Genomic DNA, 18,571 nt, shown 5'->3' with positions numbered 1-18,571 from the left:
TTTCTCCGAGCCAGAGCTGCTTCGAGGGAAGAAATAATCAAATTCATGTAGATAAATCCCAGAGCAAAAGAGCCACTGTTTTTTTTTTTGGCTAAGTAATTTTGGACAAACCCTTAAGTCAGAAGCTACAGAAGTAATTTACTGAAATGAGAGAAAAGAAAAATACAATTTCTAGTTGCTTTGCGGTCTAATATAACCCTACAAAATTAACATGTTCTGCATTACTTAGGTTTCCTAGCTGACTTTCCAAGACATTAGCTAAACCAGCCTGTAGCAATTTGAGTAAGCTATTTGGCACTGGTGCTGTGGTAAATTCTTAAAAGGAATAGTTGAGCACATTGAGAAATACACTTGTTAACTTTCGATGCCAAAATATGGATGATTAATATGAAGCTACAGCCAGTAGTTTGTTAGCCAGTAGTTTATCAATCTTCTCATCTAACTCTTAGCAAGAAAGCGAATAAGCGTCATTCCCAAAATGTCAAACTATTCCTCTACGTTGCTAGTACAGGTCAGGGTGAGTAAAATCAAACTATGATTGTTTTTTGTTCTTATTGGGTTTACCAAACTTTTTAGTTACCCCTAAAGTTGATCCAGAGAAGAGAAAGGCAGAGATAAAAGGCAAAGGATAGAGTAAGGATAGAATTAGGTGAGGAAAAAATTGAATAAAAAGAGAGATGGAGAAAGTAAAGGAGGAGACCTTCTGGAGGGTTTGTCTCCAAGAGAACTGGCTGGTCTTATTTAGGCTCAGTATGAGAAAACAGAGAAACACAGTAAGAACGTAAATCATGCACCACCCCTCAACCCGCTGTAAGCTTCACCTTTTCCTGTCTATTTTATCTGCTTTCGCTGCTTGCTCTTTCCCTCTGTCTCTCTTCATCTCTCTTCTGTTTCTCTCTGTATTTATGTCTCTGTCGATCTCAATTCTCTCTCAGTTGTGTTTTGGTCACTGAACTGTGGTATTAAACTGTGACACTGAGCTGTGGTGTAAGCTGTGAAAGCCTAACTAGAGAGTTGAAAAAACAGAAGACCAATGCACCAGTCTTTCTAGGGTTGCTACACATTTTGGCAAAGATGTCTTCATTAGGGATATTTGCAAATCAGTCCAGAGCTCTTTCTTTATTTATTCATCGTATGCAAACAACTTTAAAAGAATAGTTAGGTTATTTAATTTCTTGCTGAAAGTTAAATTGAGAAGATTGATACCACTGATACGGTCACGTGTATATGAAGCTACAGCTAGCAGCCAGTTAGCTTAGCTTCGGACAAAGACTGGAAACAGGGGAAACACCTAGCCTGTTTCTGTCCGATGGTAACAAATGGGATTGTGGTAATGAGTGATCTTAAGAGGTTATTGCGCTAAGCTAGCTGGCTGCTGGAGGTGCTTCATATAACAGACATTGTACTGGTATTGGTAATAATCCTCTCTCTCCCAGATTATTAAACTATTGCTTTAGTGGTTTGGGGATACATGAAGCCAGAACACAACTTGGAGGAGAATTTCACCTAAAACAGAAAGAAGCTATATTGCTCCCAGCCCTGTGTATTTATTCTAAAATGGTGTTGCATAACTAAGGGACTCAGGGACTTCATACCTCTGTCATGCTAATCCTTGACACATTTTCCTCACATGCCTTCATTGGTCCAACTAAACTATACGAATGCACTTCTGAGATGTAAGGGGTTATCAAGAGTGACTTAGTGTGAAATTGCCCCCCCCAAGTGATGACATTCATGGGACACCGAACCCGCAGAGAAGATTATATAGCTGTAAAACGAGCATAAGCCAAAGGGTCAGTTCCATTTAAAGGTTTCTCTTTAGAGTAATGACCACGATAAGAGAATAATGATGACTGATGATTAGGAGGTTAAATGAATGGACCAATTCAGCATGTACTATATGACCCATCAGCCACTAGAAGCACGAGTCAGGGATATCTGAGACCGTGTCAAAAATGGTGGCCAGGTGTCTGTTTTCTGTGGCTGAAAATGTTAACTTAGAGTAGACATAAGACCAAGAAAACGGATGTGGTTCAAGTATATCTGCTGCAGTCTCGATGAATAGCACCTGGATTAAAACCTCTGAATATCACGAGTGAACACACAGAGCTTGAGACACTTAACAGACACCTGCTAAATTGCTGACGGACATCTGTCTCAGACAACCAGTCAGACTGTTGAGGCAAAGATAATGTCTTTTGTTCTACATGACACTCACCTGATAAAAGATAAAAGGCCACAGGAAAATCATTTGGGTAAGTGTTTGTGAGTTTTCCTGTGTACGCATGCACGCGCTGACCACCGTACTGTTCAAATAAAATGTGTCAAGTAGGACTCAGCTGTGGTGAAAAGACAAAGAGGTCCTGCTCTAACAGTTAGATAGACAGAACCCCCCCCCCCCCCCCCGATTTGGTACTGCTTCAAGGACAAAATAACCCAAGCCCCTAAAAGCCCTAAAACACTAAAATAAATATTTTGTTGTAATTATAATTACAGTGTTACGTAATTGTAATTGTTTAGCAAAGTAACTTTCCCTCAACGTGCATTGTCTGCTTTTGCTTCAGTTACTGATTTTCTAGTGTCTTTTGATGACTCACAGAGCCTGTGCGCCGTTGTCACATTCAGCTATGAGTTTAACGTGCAGCTTGAGGGACTGATATTGATTGTGATTATGGCAAGTCAAATCAGGAAGTGCGATTTTGAATCTGAGAAAAAGTGAAAGCTACATCTCTTCTCTGCAGGAATCTATAAAATACACCACCGACAAAATAGGACCAGGTACACATCATGCTGCCTTTTATTTAAAACTACGTTGACGTGCCCCAGCTCTTTTTCTTAACTTCAAAGAGTTATATTCCTTTTCAGAAAAGACGGCATTTTGAAAAACTCAGAAAAGACAAAATACTATATCCTTTGGATGCATCTGCTGCTGAGTCAAAGAGAGCTGTGAAAGTCCAGCTAAACAAAATGGATTCCTCATCTCTCGCTATAAAAGTCTAGGTTGGCGTCACTTTGCTCCACTTTCCAAAAATAAACTACTAAATAACCCATTGGGACAGTTTCAGTAAGCACAGTTTGAAGCTAGTCCCCTGCCACATATTCTTTCATACCCGCCTTTCAAAATGTATTCCGCTCACAAAATATTTTAAACAAGGCCCCCTCTATTCTGTCTCTAATTCAGACCACAAAATGATCGTCTGACTGATTTTCCATGAAGACTGATCACCTAAAGTGTACAGAACACTTAATCCTTTACTTATGGTTAGTAATAATAGATGGAGGTGAAACTGACCCTTAGTTAACAGCAAGGGATGTTTGTTTCGATGAAAATATCTCAAATTTATGGTTTCACCTTATACCACATTCACAGTGTTGCATGATTTCTAACTGCAAGAGCAGTTTTTCAAATAAATCAAGAAACAAAGTCCCTTTCTTGGCTCCACTCATGGCTGTGAAAGTGGATCCGATTTTCACGGACTGACATGACGTCAAAGCCAGACGGTACTGAGCTGAATCTCCACGGTTACCCCTGTCAGGACGTCTCCTCTGACAGGAGAGCTGTCAGTGCGCAAGGACCACACACACTCAAACACACACACACACACACACACACACACACACACACACACACACACACACACACACACTCAGACCAACACCTGACCCAATTTTCAAGCTGCTGCACAATCCAGCAACAACAGCCAAAAAAAACCAAGTAGCATCAAAATCCTGTTTTACACACAGCACCTCCCTTCTCTTCCCTCACAATTTTCCCTTTTGATTCCCTTACTGCGGACAACCGATATGTCCTTTCTTTTAATTTCCTTTCCTTTCTCCTTTTTCCTTTCTCCTTTCCTTTCCTTTCCTTTCCTTTCCTTTCCTTTCCTTTCCTTTCTTTTCCATTCCTTCTCCTTTACTGTCCTGTCCTTTCCTGTATTAATGCTTCAAGAAGCCTAAGACAAATCCACTGAGAGAGAGTATCATGCCCAGATATTGACACAACCAACAGCAGAATAACCCACAAATCCAACTCTTAACCCCCCGACTTGAGCCATTTTAAAGCCCCACCTGCCAACCCCACCACCACCACCACTGCCACCACCCTACTGCACACACAGACACACTCTCTCACACCCTGACTCTTCACTTCCAATATCTACGCAGCCCCAGGGGGCACAACACTAAGCCTCAGCTGCTTCCCTGACCGTCATCCCCCCGACAAGACAACTGATCGACCCCATCAGCAGCTCCAGATGCCGCAGCGTGCCAGACAGGATTAGCTCACATCAGGCCAGAGGGGTCGCAGATCCTCACTCTTACCCTCCGCCCCAGACCTTATCCTCTAAACCCTCTTCCTCTGACTGCTCCTCTGATCCCCTGCCACCATCATAAACACTACATGGAGGACACATACACATCTATATGCACACATTCAGAATGTATTAATTAAAAAACAATTATACACCAATTATACTGTGTTGGGGGATGTGTGCATACAGTACATGTTTAGATAGATCTACTAATTGAGTGAGATTGCAGGATGGGACAGGATCTAACTTGAATCGTGCGTGTGGAGAAACGAGGTGGTTGCAGTAATAATAGGATACATGAAGAATAAGAATAATACGTAATAACAAGGAATACATGGATAAAAGTTGTGTGTAGAAATCATACGTGTGAATTTTAGCTCTCAGGAGATATGAATTAATGTAAATGTGGAAAAAAATTCAAAGTGCAAAATATGGATTCATCAATGATCTCCTACCTGACAGACATGGAGAACTCTCCAGGAGCACTTTCACTCTCTCTGACCAGAAAAGCTCCACACTCCCTGTGTCTGAGTCGACTTTCTGCCACACCGCGAGATATACGACCGGCAAACCAGCTGGAGGCAGGGAGAAAAAAAAAAAGAATGCATGTAAGATAGAAAGAAAGAGGTCAGTGATGCTACTGCTTTAAGCATATGATCTGTGTACAGAGATTAACAGAGAACAAGAGTGAGAAAGATTAAAAGAGAGAAAATGAAATAGATGTAAAGATAGCACACACAGGCAGAGATACACCGATGTACAGATGTACAGTACGAGCAGCTACAATACAATTCATCACACTTCTTGAACTTAAGAAAGGATTTTGTTTGGAAATCTAACAACTTTGGATGTTTGTATTTTCAGCACCGCACAGATCAATGCTGACAAATAAAAGAGAAGTTGAGTGTGGAGGGGAGGGGGTATGTAAAATTATCACATTGTTGAAGTTATTATTAAACACGCTGCTAAATATGCACACAACACAAATCCCAAAATGCTGGATTTTGGTTGTCAGTGGTGGAGCGTTAGTAATAGTGTTGTTTTTCCTTTTACTTTTTTGCTCGTTAGTCTTGCCTAATAGAGCAGTTTGCCTGGATGCAAGGCTTGCAGAAATGGCGCTCTGCTTTCATGAATCAATGCTCTGCAACAACGCTCACACACTTAAGGTCATAAGGTCAGCATTCTGGGTTTTTTATTTTTACGACTCTGTGAAGAGATGTGGAGGAGGAAAAACACTCACAGACAACCTTCCCTACAGACAACATATCTCCCTACAGTGTGCACAAACTCCAACTGGACCGTATGTCAGTGTTCATTAACGAGCCAGAGCCGCTGTAATGGCTGTTCTGTCAGTTTAGTGTTTGTCACAGTGAAAAATAGAACCCAGCTGGTGTATGACCATCTGATGGAGATTCAGGGTGTACCAGCAGCTTAACTGTAAACACACACACACACACACACACACATACACACATGCAGTTGTATCGTGTGTGTGATTACGTAAGGCAGCGAGTGAATGTGTCCCTTTGGTTAGGTTGCCTTAAGCCAGAGTGCAGATGTCCAAAGCAGAGCAGAAAACGCCCGGAGCTGCACACACTCACTGATGAGCTGTTTAGATAGACCAGTGCTGGATGTGTGAAATGTATTCATCTGCTTTACAGATGAGTTGAAGATTGTGTTTGTGTGTGTGTGTGTGTGTGTGTGTGTGTGTGTGTGTGTGTGTGTGTGTGTGTGTGTGTGTGTGTGTGTGTTTGTGTACTTACGCGTGTGGCCGCAGGTTGATGTAGTTTTTTGGCACAAAGCCTTTTCTGTTGTGGAGCTCAGCTGTGTACCAGTTAGGATCATCCTCCATGTTGGTGATCTAGGAGTGAACACACACACACACACACACACACACACACACACATGCAGATGTAACATTTCCCATAATGATATTGATGCAGACTATTACTGTCGGGTGAGAGGCCACTATTTTCTCTCTCTCTCTTTATATCAGTCACCTCACCATGACTCTCTTCTTCTATTATCCCCTACAGTGGCTTTCATCCACCTTCGTGCAAACCCTCAACTCTGTAACAAATTCCAAAGTGCACAAGATTATTGGCCAATTAAAAATGCCAAATAAAGACCTTCATGATTATGCACATGGAGGGCCCACAAACGGATCTGGCCTGAACTGCATTAACCCAGAAATGTCATCATAACGTCATGATTTAAGCTAGAATTCAAATGTTTTTGAGTGTTTTCATTACAGTATCAGTTCACGCAGAACATTTAAAGGGAGTCTATGTAACTTTTGAGGGACGAAATATTACATTTTTCCCCTTACAAATGAAAAGTTGAATTCACACACATTAAAACGACCTTTAGTCAATTCAGCACACTCTGAGGTTCTGCTGCGACAGCCCTACCACTAGGGTGGTCTGGGTGGTCTGGTTTGACCACTAGCTTACGGTCGCTAATCTTAGCTACTGTAAGCAAACTTTTAGACAGACACTGCTGTGTAACTGACATTACAGTCAGCTCACTTACTTTAGGACTCTGCTTTATTTGTCCGGCTGTTATAGTCCATCTCCAGCGTGCCACGGGTAACGTTTCAGTGGTTCTATCACAAAAGTAAAATACTGATTTCACACAAATGGCTGATGTGGTCCAGCACGTTGTTGTATTGTGTGTATGTCACAAATAATTAAAAAAAAAAATCTTAAACCAAAACCTGCAAATATATTTTTGCTTCACATAGCAAAGCAGAAGTGTTTCAAGTAATTGCTCCAAACCAAAGAAGTGATTGAAGCAATTGACATCTGCCCATCCCTGCTCTGATTGTTGGTCTCTATACCTCAGCTTCATTCTAAAAAAGCCAGGACTGGCGATGGTAAATTATTATTAATATTTTGACAGTTTTGAGACGAGCTTAGAAACAACAAAGTGATGAGGGCAGCGGAGGACAGTTGTGACAGAGACACACTGTCACCAGCTCCAGTTTAATATTTACCTGTTTTATCATTTGACATGGGTCTTGTCAATTTTTTTTTTGGGGGGGCTGTTTTCATAGTTTTTTAAAACATGATCCACCTGTGACATTCCTTGTCATTTTGATATTTTAAGCTCTTGTTTTTTTTTTGCTCTGCTTGGCTGCTTGCAGTTTTACAAACCCCTTTTCTTTATCTCGACTGCAGAGCTGAGCTCACTTCATCGTCACTTTTTTGCGTTTTTGTATTACATTGCCTCTGTCTTTTATCAGTGAAACTAAATAGGCAACGTGCGACATATAATAAATAACTGTACAGCTGTTAATGTATCCTGCCAGTCGGGACTTCAGTGTAACTATGATGGAGAACTCCTTAGGCAATGTTGCCCATATGTCAAGAAGCTGCCCTGTTCTCCCTCTGTCTTGAGGAACTTTATTTCATGCACCAGCTATTTTAACGGTTACACTGCGCATATGTATGGGCATTTTAAAATGTGTTGCAGGCTATAGAGTGATTTATTGTTCATAGCATCAATCATTGTTCAATCACACAGCTGAATGGTTGCCCTTTCAGTCAGTTGGTGGTTACAGTGTTGGCCAAACAAAATTTTTAGTTGAACAAGAAGAACAACCCCTTGCTGTATTTTAGGCAGTTTAATATGACGTGTTGGACTAGTTTAAGACTGCCACATTCGCTTAAGCCCAATTGGATGTTTTTTCTCGTTTGCACTCACTTATTTAACCCGCCGTGCCACAGCCTCAGTTAATTCATCAATCTGAGTCTGTGACCCACAGACGTTAACTTTTCTAATCAAAATTTGAAATGAAAAAAGCACTGTCTCCCGCTTATCTCCTTTTCCCACCTCTCATGACTCTACCTCTCGATGTCCTTTTTTATTTTGCTTCTCAATTCCACTTTGCTGACGGACACGTTACAGTTACATCTAGAGCTTCTCCTCTTCTTTTTCAACTCTACTTGCCGCAGACAAGACACTCAATTGTCGCTGCTCCACCGTTTATTAGTTAAGCAATAAACACTAGTTAAACAAGTTCTAAATCTTTGGGTAAAGTCCTGTATCGTGTAAAAAATCTAAGTCCTTGCTTGCTCTGTTTGTATTGCTCCTAGACCATCATTGGAGAGAACACGGTGTGTCCAAGATCAGCCAAATCTGTTAATAATTTCTTGCTTTCCTCTCATAACTTCTACAGCTTTCGATGCTTTTTAACTACATCTACTTTCACATTGAAAATTGCTGCTTTTGCTTCTTCATTCCCCTCTGCTCTAATAGAGAAAGTCCGCCCTTCATTCTTCCGATTAAATTTTACAGACCGTTACCTGAATTTCAATAGTTATTTGGTCTCGTTGTAGAAATCCTGCCAGTAAAACAGCTGTCAGCCTGTACAAGTAACAGTACTCTTTGACTAATATACATATGACTGTTTGAATTAAATGTTGTATTAAACAGTTCCAAAATATTATTTATTTATGTAGATATAGAATGCACATTCTAAATGCTGTTCTTATGTTAGCAGCATCCTTAGACCCATCTGTGAAAATCTGTATTGAAAACATATATTTAGGATGTTTATCCACGACCGCCCCGACTGATAAGGCTGTGACTGAGTCAGCTCCTTCCGGACCATACAATGGATTTAACAATTACATAATTAACCCCTTACAAACAACAATCATAACCCATAAATAATAATAATAATAATAATAACCCCAAATAAATTCAGGAAAAACTCAAAATATTCAACATGAACATTGGCACTTCACTGTAAATACCTAAATCAAACTCTTAATGAGGCCCAGACACAGGCCAGGTGACACCCTGCACCTGTTTGCCCCACTGGCACACATAAAGACAACCTGGGTTTAGGTCCGTGGATTTTTTTTTTTTTTTTTTTCAAGAATTTATTTCAGAGACTCAAATTTTTTAGAGACATGTTCCTTGTTTGGTGATGGGATTACCCATTGTACTACCTGACCACTTCCTGCGATTTTAGTCACTGCCACTGACAGAGGAGTTACACAATCCAAATCCGCTTCAAATCCCAAATTATCATATTCATGTGTTAGTGTTTGGAGAATAACACTCCGCTTTTGTTTCCCTTGTGTCAAACTTTGCCAAACTGTCTTCTGGCTTTAAACCGAATGTCAGAGCAGCTTCTTTTTTGTTTAACCATGAAACAATTTTTATAATTTCTTTATGAGTCTACACTCGACACAACCTAATTGATCACACATTCATCAAATGGGACCAAAATAAAGCTTTAAGATACTTTTTTATATAGAAATATGGGTTTTGACACAATAAGAAGGCAATAAATAAACACGAGTAAGTAGTGACATGAAAGTTATGTAGTATTTTCTTTTAAATGAATGACATTTTGCATCATGCTATACAGATTTTTATGATACTGTAAAGTTCGGGCCATCTGTGCTGCAAGCAGGAATGAACAAACATGAGGAATAATTTAAAAGTAGTTTGACCCAGGTCTGAACCAGAGCTGTTTGACTGAGACAAGATAGCAGTTTATCCCAGTGGGAGGAAAAAAAGCGTGGCATATATAAAATGAACAGCGTTTTAAGTGTTGGTCCTATTTTAGCTACAATAAATAGGTCATGTGGCTTTGATACTGTTGAACTGCTCATCAACGTAAGTCTATTATTATTTTGCAGTGCGCTGATCAAAGCCAATAACTAAACACATCAGGATTTACAAGTAGGTGATTTGGAAAAAAGATTGTCAAATCACAAGCCCAAATGTTTTAACCTAACCAAGTTGTATTTGCACATAAATACTGCGAGAATCACATTTATTTTCTCTAGTAACACACTGACATAAGAACAAAACTAAATGACACCTCATATTGGCTGCTTCATACATCTACACTCAGCACCAAAAAGAAAAAAAGAAAAGAAAAGAAAAGATTTTGCAGACAGCAGAAATGAGAAGCTGCTTTATTCATGTGTTGTCTAATATTGGAACAGAGTCTGTCTGGGATGAATAATATAGCAGCCTACAGCCTACAATTAAAGGTAAATTCCACCCTAAGGCATTACTATCCTATTAGACATCATCAAATGCATGTCATGGGTTATTTTGTGGTATTTTCTGTGAATATTTTGTGCGGAAATCCTTTCCGTCTACCCACCTCATCTACGACTCAATTGATTTCCTACATTATCCAGAATTAGAAACCCTTCATAGAATGATGGCAAACTAGTAATAGATTCAAGTGGCCATAGCAATATCATGATAGGAGCAAATAAAGAAGGGTCTTTTCAGTCAAGAAAAAGTTGGATATGCCTCTGTCACAGAACTTGTCTATCAGCAGCATTGCACTCTGGTCTACTGTGTCTTCTACCGTGGATTTGTCTGCATATGGCTGTCGAACGGCGGGGGCTACATCATATTGTAAGTCTAGAAAGAAGCCCTTGGTCTTCAATTCTGAGGTTTAGTGCTGATGTGTTAGAGGAACAGTTTTTGTACGACAATAATTTCCAGCTTTGCAGGAACTATCTCAGCACTGCATCTGGCCTGTTAGCCATCAGAAAAATGCGAAAGCTGTAGCTTAAAAAAAAAACGTTTTCCATTTTATCGCAAAAATAGACTAGGTTAAAGGAATAGCTTGTCATTTTGGGAAATAAGATTTTTTTTTGCAGAGTTAGATGACATGATTGATAAAAATCTCATGTCTGTACACTAACTATGACGCCACTGTCTGGAGATGGTTATTTTAGCTTAGCACAAAGACTGAAAACGGGGGGGAACATTTAGCCAAAAGTACAAAGATGACAATTTGCCATTTTATTGGGGGGTTATGCATCTCACTACATCTTGGCCAAGACCCGTCTCCAGGCAACCAGCAGAAAGTCCAGGAAGTTACTGCTCCCAGTCAAGTTATTTTTTTTCCCATCCAAGGTGGGCGACGTCATGCCCCTAACCTGCCTCTTACTAGCTCTGACCCTGGCATTTTCTTCTAACCCTAACCATCTCGCCAATCCTCATGCCTAAAGCTAACCAACCAAGCCAGTCAGAGGCATTGTAGGGTGGGTCTTCGCCCGAAACTTTTTTTTTTGCCAGTCGCGTTATAGTCCGGTGCATAACCCCTGCAGAGCAGCAAATTCACGTTTTTACATTAAGGTTCTTGTACAGATAAAACAAACAAGATCGGGCATGTTAATCTGTGAACTTTAAAGATGTTGGTAGACGAATGTTGCTACCAGTTTCTGATCCGTCCCCCTGTTTCTAGTCTTTATGGTAAGCTAAACCTGCTGGCTGCTGGCTCCAGCTACATGTTTACCGTACATACATCTATCAATCTTCTCATCTAACACTCAGTGAATGTGTATTTCGCAAAATGTCAAAATGCAAAACAAGCATCTTTTAAAGTTACAACTATGTAGATCAAATTAAAAATACATTTCTGTACATATTCTCAGCTACCAGCAGCATCAGGGCCAAAAATCCCTTTCTCAAGGGGAAATGTCCCAAAGTTTGTAACATTCAAAACAAGTTCAAGCAATCTACACACTGTTTTTTTTACGCTGGTATTTCTTTAGTCGGGCACCAGCAGCACCTGGATACAGGATGTCAAGAGCTGTAGATGCTAAAGTTATAATTGTTGTAATTATCACAGAGAGAGAGAGGCAGAGAGAGAGAAAGAGAGCTGGTCAATTTCTTTGTCCAAGTACGAGTAATGCGTGTACATAGATAGATAGATATATGGAACAAAGTGGGAAAAGATTGTTCCCTTACCTTGAGCAAGTCTCCCTTGTTGAAACTGAGCTCATCACCCTCAGTGGCACGAAACGTATACAGTGCCGCTGCTTCCATGCTGAAACCCTCCAACACACACACACTCACACACTCTCTCAAAACACACTTCAGGGACCCCCACTAAAGCCCCTTGCATGGGGAGGGGGGGGGTGGAAGAGGGAGAAATATTTAAAAAAATAAACAGCTAAAGGAAGATGATAAAATGAAAAAAAAAAGACAGGAAGAGAAGAGAGAGAAGAAGAGGAGCAAAAGCGGAGGGGTCTCGTCTGTCCGCTGAGCCAGAGAGTCAGAGCAGAGGATGAGAGAGAGTGAGATCGGTGAGGGGAAAAACACGACTGGCTGCTGCTCAGCAACACACTGCCATGAGTAACGTTGAGAGAGAGAGAGAGAGAGAGAGAGAGAGAACGTAGGGGCAGGGTAGTGGGAGGCACTTCCTGTGTATATATTTGTATCATACACTCGATGTGGCTTCTGTGGATTCTGAATGTGTGTGGTTTGTCTTTAAACTTCTGTCTTTGCACCTTTGACGTGAAAAGTGAGCTCCTGTTTGCTGTTCTACTGTATCACCTTTTAAACCTGATACTTTAGGTGAAGTTCAGGACAAGGTGAGAAATAAAGGAGTAATCCACCCAAAAATGAAAATATGAAAATGGTTTTTTGGCTCATCAAACCCGAATTGCATTGCACACAGCAAGTGGACAGATTTCAGTTTCAGTCTGTAGTTCTTGCAGCTATAGCAAAGGCTTGACTTCCCCTTTGCTAACTGCCACCCCCCCTTTGAATTTGTACATGCTACAGTACAAATTTGCTGTAGCTTTACCATGTTGAAGCTTTGTTTCAACATGGTAACAATAGTACAGACATGGTTATGGTTGTGGAACGGTCACAGTTTGGTTAGGTGTTGACACAAAAACAACTTGATTAGGTTAAGGAAAATATTGTGGTTTAGATGTAAATAAGTGATTTATTTAAGGTTAGAAGGTAGAAGGTTCGTCACGATTACAACAACAAACATGGTTAAGGTTGTGGATAAAACAAAAAACACTGACTGTTGGTTTCAAGGTAAATTAAGGGAAATTAACAGTGGTTTTTCCTGTGTGAAAGTCCTGTGTTTTGTCAACCCATCCGACCAACAAAAATGCCGAAAATGATAAAAGGGCAGCCAACTGAACCTTTCCAGGTTTTTAAAAAAGAATATACAATGGATGATAAAAAGTTTTTTTGCCTGACAGCTGCAGCAGCCAACATCATCTGTCTCCGGCAGTTTCTGTGCCATGGGGCGATTACATGCATAGGCTCTTATGAAACGTGTCTCCTCAAAAACCTAGCTTCACGTCAGGGCTAGAGTGGCTTTGGAGATACCACTTGGATACCGCACGGACTGTGATTGGTCCGGATGTCTTGCTTGCGAGATTGTTGAGAGTGAAAACAACATGAAAAAAACTGAAAAAAAAAAAAAAAAAAGGCTGTTATATTCTTTTCACTAACACACATCTAGCAAAGCCACTTCCACTACAAACCTCCTGCTCCCTGCAACCATGGCTCTCTAACAGCAACCAAGTGTCGCTCGCATCACAAAATAAATGAAAGACTGTTATAATGGGGAATATACTTAATTAAAGAACAATACGGCCTGATCAAGTGCAATACATCTGTCTAGTGTTCTGGTGGTGCTAGCATGAGAAATCTGATGCTGAACTATAAATCAAAATCTACGCCAATCAGTGGGACTCCTGTGTACCCCTTGTGTCTGCCATAAATCAAGGTTTAGCGTTGCCTATTTTTCCTCTGATGTTGTGAATCGGCCCTAAAAGACATTGATGCTGCATTCTCATAAAGTATAATACTTGACAAAGTCAATTATTCTCCTTTTGATTTAAGATGCTACATACAAACTTCAGTTCTTAATTATAAGGTCTGTATTTTCCAAACTGCACACTGAGGCCACAAGCTGCCACTGAACGACAAAGCAGTCGCCCTCTTGCCTCGTCAAAATATGTCATGAGAAAAGGTGCAGCCATCTGTAGCTGTTCAAAATCATGGGTTATGTGTTTTTATTCTTTACCATGACATTATCCTGCAGCACAATACTTGTGTAAAACCAAAAAACATGGACATTCTTACACATTAAATGATCACAGATTTATTTTGCAGAGTTAAGCATATGAATAGGTTCAGTGCTGTGATTAGAATTGGAAAGAAATGAATTTTAGTCTGGTTGGATACACAGTATGTCAGAGACTTGTGAAGGTTTAGTTTAGGTGTAGATTACAAATGTCAACATGCAGCATGATAAAGGTCAAAGAAAAAGGTTAGGGCATCAGTGAAATATGCATAACTGTAAGCATGTGCCTTTTTTTAAGTCAGATACTTTATGAGTGTGGGTGTCAAGTCTGTACTGTATCGTTGAGTGGGTAAAAACGAGGAGTCTGGAAACTTTCTTTGACAACTTCTTGCCAAATACAACAAGTAGCTAATCAGGTCATCGTAATTATCAACCACACCTCAGGAAAGATATCAGCTGGCGTTTTTGTGAGGCAGTGAGAGGCGAGAGAGAGAAAGAGATGAGTCTTTAGAAGAGAGGAGAAAAATGGAGCAGAACTAGACAAAGCAAAAGAGCAGGACAGCATGGAGGGACTGTGGTTTCAATAGCATGACCTGTCCAGGAAATCCCCAGTCAGCTGCTCCTTTGACTCAGCCACAAGTAGAAGGATTGTTGGCAGAGGAGAGGAGGGCTGGATGTGTGTTGATGGGACAATAGAAGAGGAAGAGGAAGAGAGGAAGTGGAACTGCCTTTCAGCACAAGGGCCAAAGCACAAACTTGTCCTTTACTTTTTTCCCTTTTTGTTTGTGATGATTTCCCGTGTAATTCCTGTGTGTAATTTAAAGATGACTAAGGATCAGAGGATTTAGAGATCAATAAAACCTCTGCGGATGGACGTCCATTTGTCAGCTTTTTTTTCATTTCTGTTCTTAAATTTGTGCCAACTGGTCATTACTGTTGCGTGGCGTCTGTGCAGCACTTCCAAGCATCACTCATCAGACAAACTGGGGAGGGCAATTTTTCCTTCAGATTTACTGTTTGTCGAGTTTGTGTTTCTGTAAGTGGTTCTGTTCTTTGTCCACTCAGCCAGTGTTGGCCGCTGCTTATATTCTTTTCTTTTGTCCAATCCACTCATCTGATGCAGTTACATGACTTCTTCTGTCCACTTCCAGTGAACACGGCTCCAGATGTTTTGAACCGTAAGCGTTCTTGAAGTGGCTTAATTATCATTGCATCACATCTGTTGCCCAAACACGGTGAGGCCCTTTCTGATCATACTGAGGAATTTTACCTTCGAAGCCTTCCCATCAACTAATGTGTAATTTTTTTTTTAGCTTGTCTCATTGTTATTGTTAAAAAAACACTAAGTAGCCTACAGTTGTGATGCATCAAATGTTTCCCACACCACACAGGCACACCAGCGCTTTTCTGCTTGAGTGACACTAACATATCATCCTGTCAAGATCAGTGATGCAGAGGGCAGGAAATAGATGAACAGGTTCAAGTATGAGTTTGTGTGTGTGTGTGTGTGTGTGTGTGTGTGTGTGTGTGTGTGTGTGTGTGTGTGTGTGTGTGTGTGTGTGTGTGTTTTACAGCGGAAGCAAGTGGGCAACAGTGAAAAAACGGGTGGGCAAAGAGTCTCTCAACATCCCTTCAAAAGCAAAGACAAAACTGCCTCTCTCCATCTGTTTAGTCTGAGGCCCAGCTTCTCATCGGCTTGTTCTCACTGTCTTTGCTTTTTTGCTGCTATCATGATCTGAAAAGAACGTCTGTCGTCTCTGTCCACTGATTGTCTTCCCCCTTTGATTCTCCTTATGTTATATGGTCCCCATGACACTTTTCATCTCCCATTTCTCTCTTTTTCTCTCTGTCTTCCCCTTGTCTCTCCCCTTCTCTCACTGGTTTCGCAAAGAAATTAGATGTAACACCTCTACCTCTTCTCCACGCTAATGCACATAAGATTTCAGATGAGAGATTTCCCTAGTCATAACAACAGTGGCTTGAAAAAGTTTTATAAATTTAGTGAGAAACCTTTTGATTTCCTCTAACACTGAGCAGACGAAGCAGCCACGTCTGTTGCTCAAGCTCAATCTTTTATTTATGCCTGAGCGGCATATTTCATCACCGAGTCAAAATGAGTAAAAGACCAGCAGGGATTGTTGATTTCTAATTTTTTTTTTTGTGATCATGTTAAATATGTAAGTAAGGCCCACTCTGGTGCCCACCCTTTCAAAATTACAAGGCATGTGGTAAATAACTTACTCACTTGCTGTCTGTAATTATAGTGTTTTCTGTGGAAACATATCAATTAATCTCTATCTGCATCAGCAGTTTCACAAGGATGAAAGTGTCCGCAGTGATGGTGGGTGCAAAATTATGGGAAATCTGGTTCCCACATTGTTAAAAAAAACAAAAAACAAAACAAGAAAACAAGATTCAAATATTTAAATTAAACATTGTGTTTTTACTTTTATGATTTCTAGTGAATTAAATATTGAAAATTTAATTTGGCATTAAGATAAGGTGTCTGTGTTTGAATTAATATAGCTCTTTGTAGCAGAGTAAGATCAACACTGTGCATTATTAATGTTTGCTCTGTAACTGCTGGTTCAAATCACATCAGCTAGTTTTGTGGTGTATGGGATACCTGCTAGAGAGTCTGTTAACAACAGTGATAGACTGAAAACTACAGCAATATGTGTGCAAACAGAGCATAACTGAATTATAGATTACAAGATGTAATTTTGTCTGTTTTCAGTTAGTAGTTATATAGGAGCTGTACATTTTAAAATCAAAGTGTTGCTGACGGTTGTTGGAAATTAAAAGTTAGAATCACAGAAGTGAACTCACTTCAGATATGTGCGTTTCAAATGTGTAAATGTCAACTGTTAAAGCTGTTAAGCGCTTTTTCTTCTTGCTCACCTTCTCCAGGTATGCGCTTCACCAGCCCCCAGCGAGCATAATACCATTTGCATGTATGAAAAGATTTATCTAATAAGCTGGCAGGAGCGGCAGGTATTATACATTATCCCGTTTCATGCTTTCCATCATCTTTTGCTTTTCTGCTGATTTCAGCTCCGTCTGGAACCATGTGTGCCCCTGCAGGCCAAAGACCAAATCCTGCAGGTCTTTTCCCCCTTCCACATTACATAACTTTGTAGGCTTTGAAACTGATGCACCACTTGTTTGTGCAGCAACTGTCAGGCCTCTTTGTACATCTGCAGGTTTCCTTATTTGACCCTCTTTTTTCATACATGCCGCTGAATGATATGCAAATTAATATGATTCACATGCGTTGCTGCCTTTGTAACTGTGATTTACTGTAGTGGGTGTATTGCTGGCGTGTGACACACTGCTCAGTTATATGATGTGGATGAGATATGGCAAGCAAGTCTCAGAGACAGAGACTGAATATTATGAGCTTCACCAATTTGGTATTTAAGGGTTAATATATTCTCTGGTGTTTCTGTTATTTTGACCATATGGATTCTTTAATTATTGAATTGCAGCTTGCTTCTCTCCACCCATGGGTCTGATCTAGGCCTTTTAGCGACAGTTTAAGAAATGCAGATGTGAAATACTCTGTGACAGTGCCACTAATTCATGAGTAAATGATGAGGGGCCAATGCTGGGACCACCCGAGGCAAATAACTCTTTAAGAAATAGAAAGGACAACGTATAAATGGCTAGGGCAGTGGAACACCTGGGAGGGTGTGTCGACATCATGGGTCATTGTGGTGACCGGTAACAGTATTTGTGGGGACTACTGCATATTGAAATGGAGGAGAGAAAGTGTAAATATACTGTATAAAGATTTACTTGCTCATTTCTCTGTGATTATGATTATGATTATGATTATAAGTTGGAAAGCTTATGTGATGCAGCTGGTAATAAAAATACCTGAATAGCTAAGATGTAGCTGTAAAGTATGAAGATGTAGGGGATTATGGATTTTACACCAGGGGCCAAATGCAAATGAGACTATTTTGTGTTTTGCTGCTCAGTCAAACCTGTGTTGGTGGCTTTGTTAGGAAACGATTATACTTGACTAAGTATAGCCCTGGTCAGTACATTAGACCTAAGAGGGGAAGGGGGAAGCCAAGGGCCCAATGAGTCTCTAATAGGATATGAGTGTTGTGAACGGGGGTAGCTATATGAAAGCAGGCAGGCTGTAGTGTTTAATGTTAATTAGCTCTAATGACTTTTTAAAATCAAGGCTGACCAGTGATAATCACATATTAAAGGACACGCGTTCCTGCGGGGGCTCTTGTTAGGAAGACCTCCAAAGTTACCTTCACATTACAACCAAACTTTCAGATCCATGAAAAGTAGATCACTCCTGACCTCTACTGGCGCAGACTGGACCTGCAGAGGGATGATGTGATCTTATCTGCAGGAGGCATCTGCACATTGTATGACATTCTTCATCTGTAATGCACTCACTGACCATGTAACT

At 40.4% G+C, this 18,571-nt stretch overlaps 1 protein-coding gene across 4 annotated transcripts in view; it reads right to left on the bottom strand.

The window, feature by feature from the left end:
- Positions 1–12,410, bottom strand: part of grapa (GRB2 related adaptor protein a) — a 29,374-nt gene extending 16,964 nt beyond the window's left edge. Inside the window, exons 1-4 of one of the 4 annotated variants that reach the window (XM_040159351.1) lie at positions 12,051–12,410; positions 6,843–6,915; positions 6,074–6,171; positions 4,766–4,885 (exon numbers count right to left, since the gene is read on the bottom strand). In XM_040159351.1, coding sequence (XP_040015285.1) covers positions 4,766–4,885; positions 6,074–6,171; positions 6,843–6,915; positions 12,051–12,085 — 326 coding nt within the window. In that variant the 5' untranslated portion in view covers positions 12,086–12,410. Of the gene's footprint in view, positions 1–4,765; positions 4,886–6,073; positions 6,172–6,315; positions 6,381–6,842; positions 6,916–12,050 lie in introns of those variants that run through there. The other 3 variants (XM_040159370.1, XM_040159379.1, XM_040159359.1) reach the window with 3 other exon arrangements.
- Between the last annotated feature and the right edge of the window lie 6,161 nt (positions 12,411–18,571).

Source organism: Xiphias gladius, chromosome 3, assembly GCF_016859285.1.
Source record: "Xiphias gladius isolate SHS-SW01 ecotype Sanya breed wild chromosome 3, ASM1685928v1, whole genome shotgun sequence".
NCBI lineage: Eukaryota > Metazoa > Chordata > Actinopteri > Istiophoriformes > Xiphiidae > Xiphias > Xiphias gladius.
Note: the sequence above shows the minus strand (reverse complement) of the source record. Positions and strands in the feature narration are given on the sequence as shown.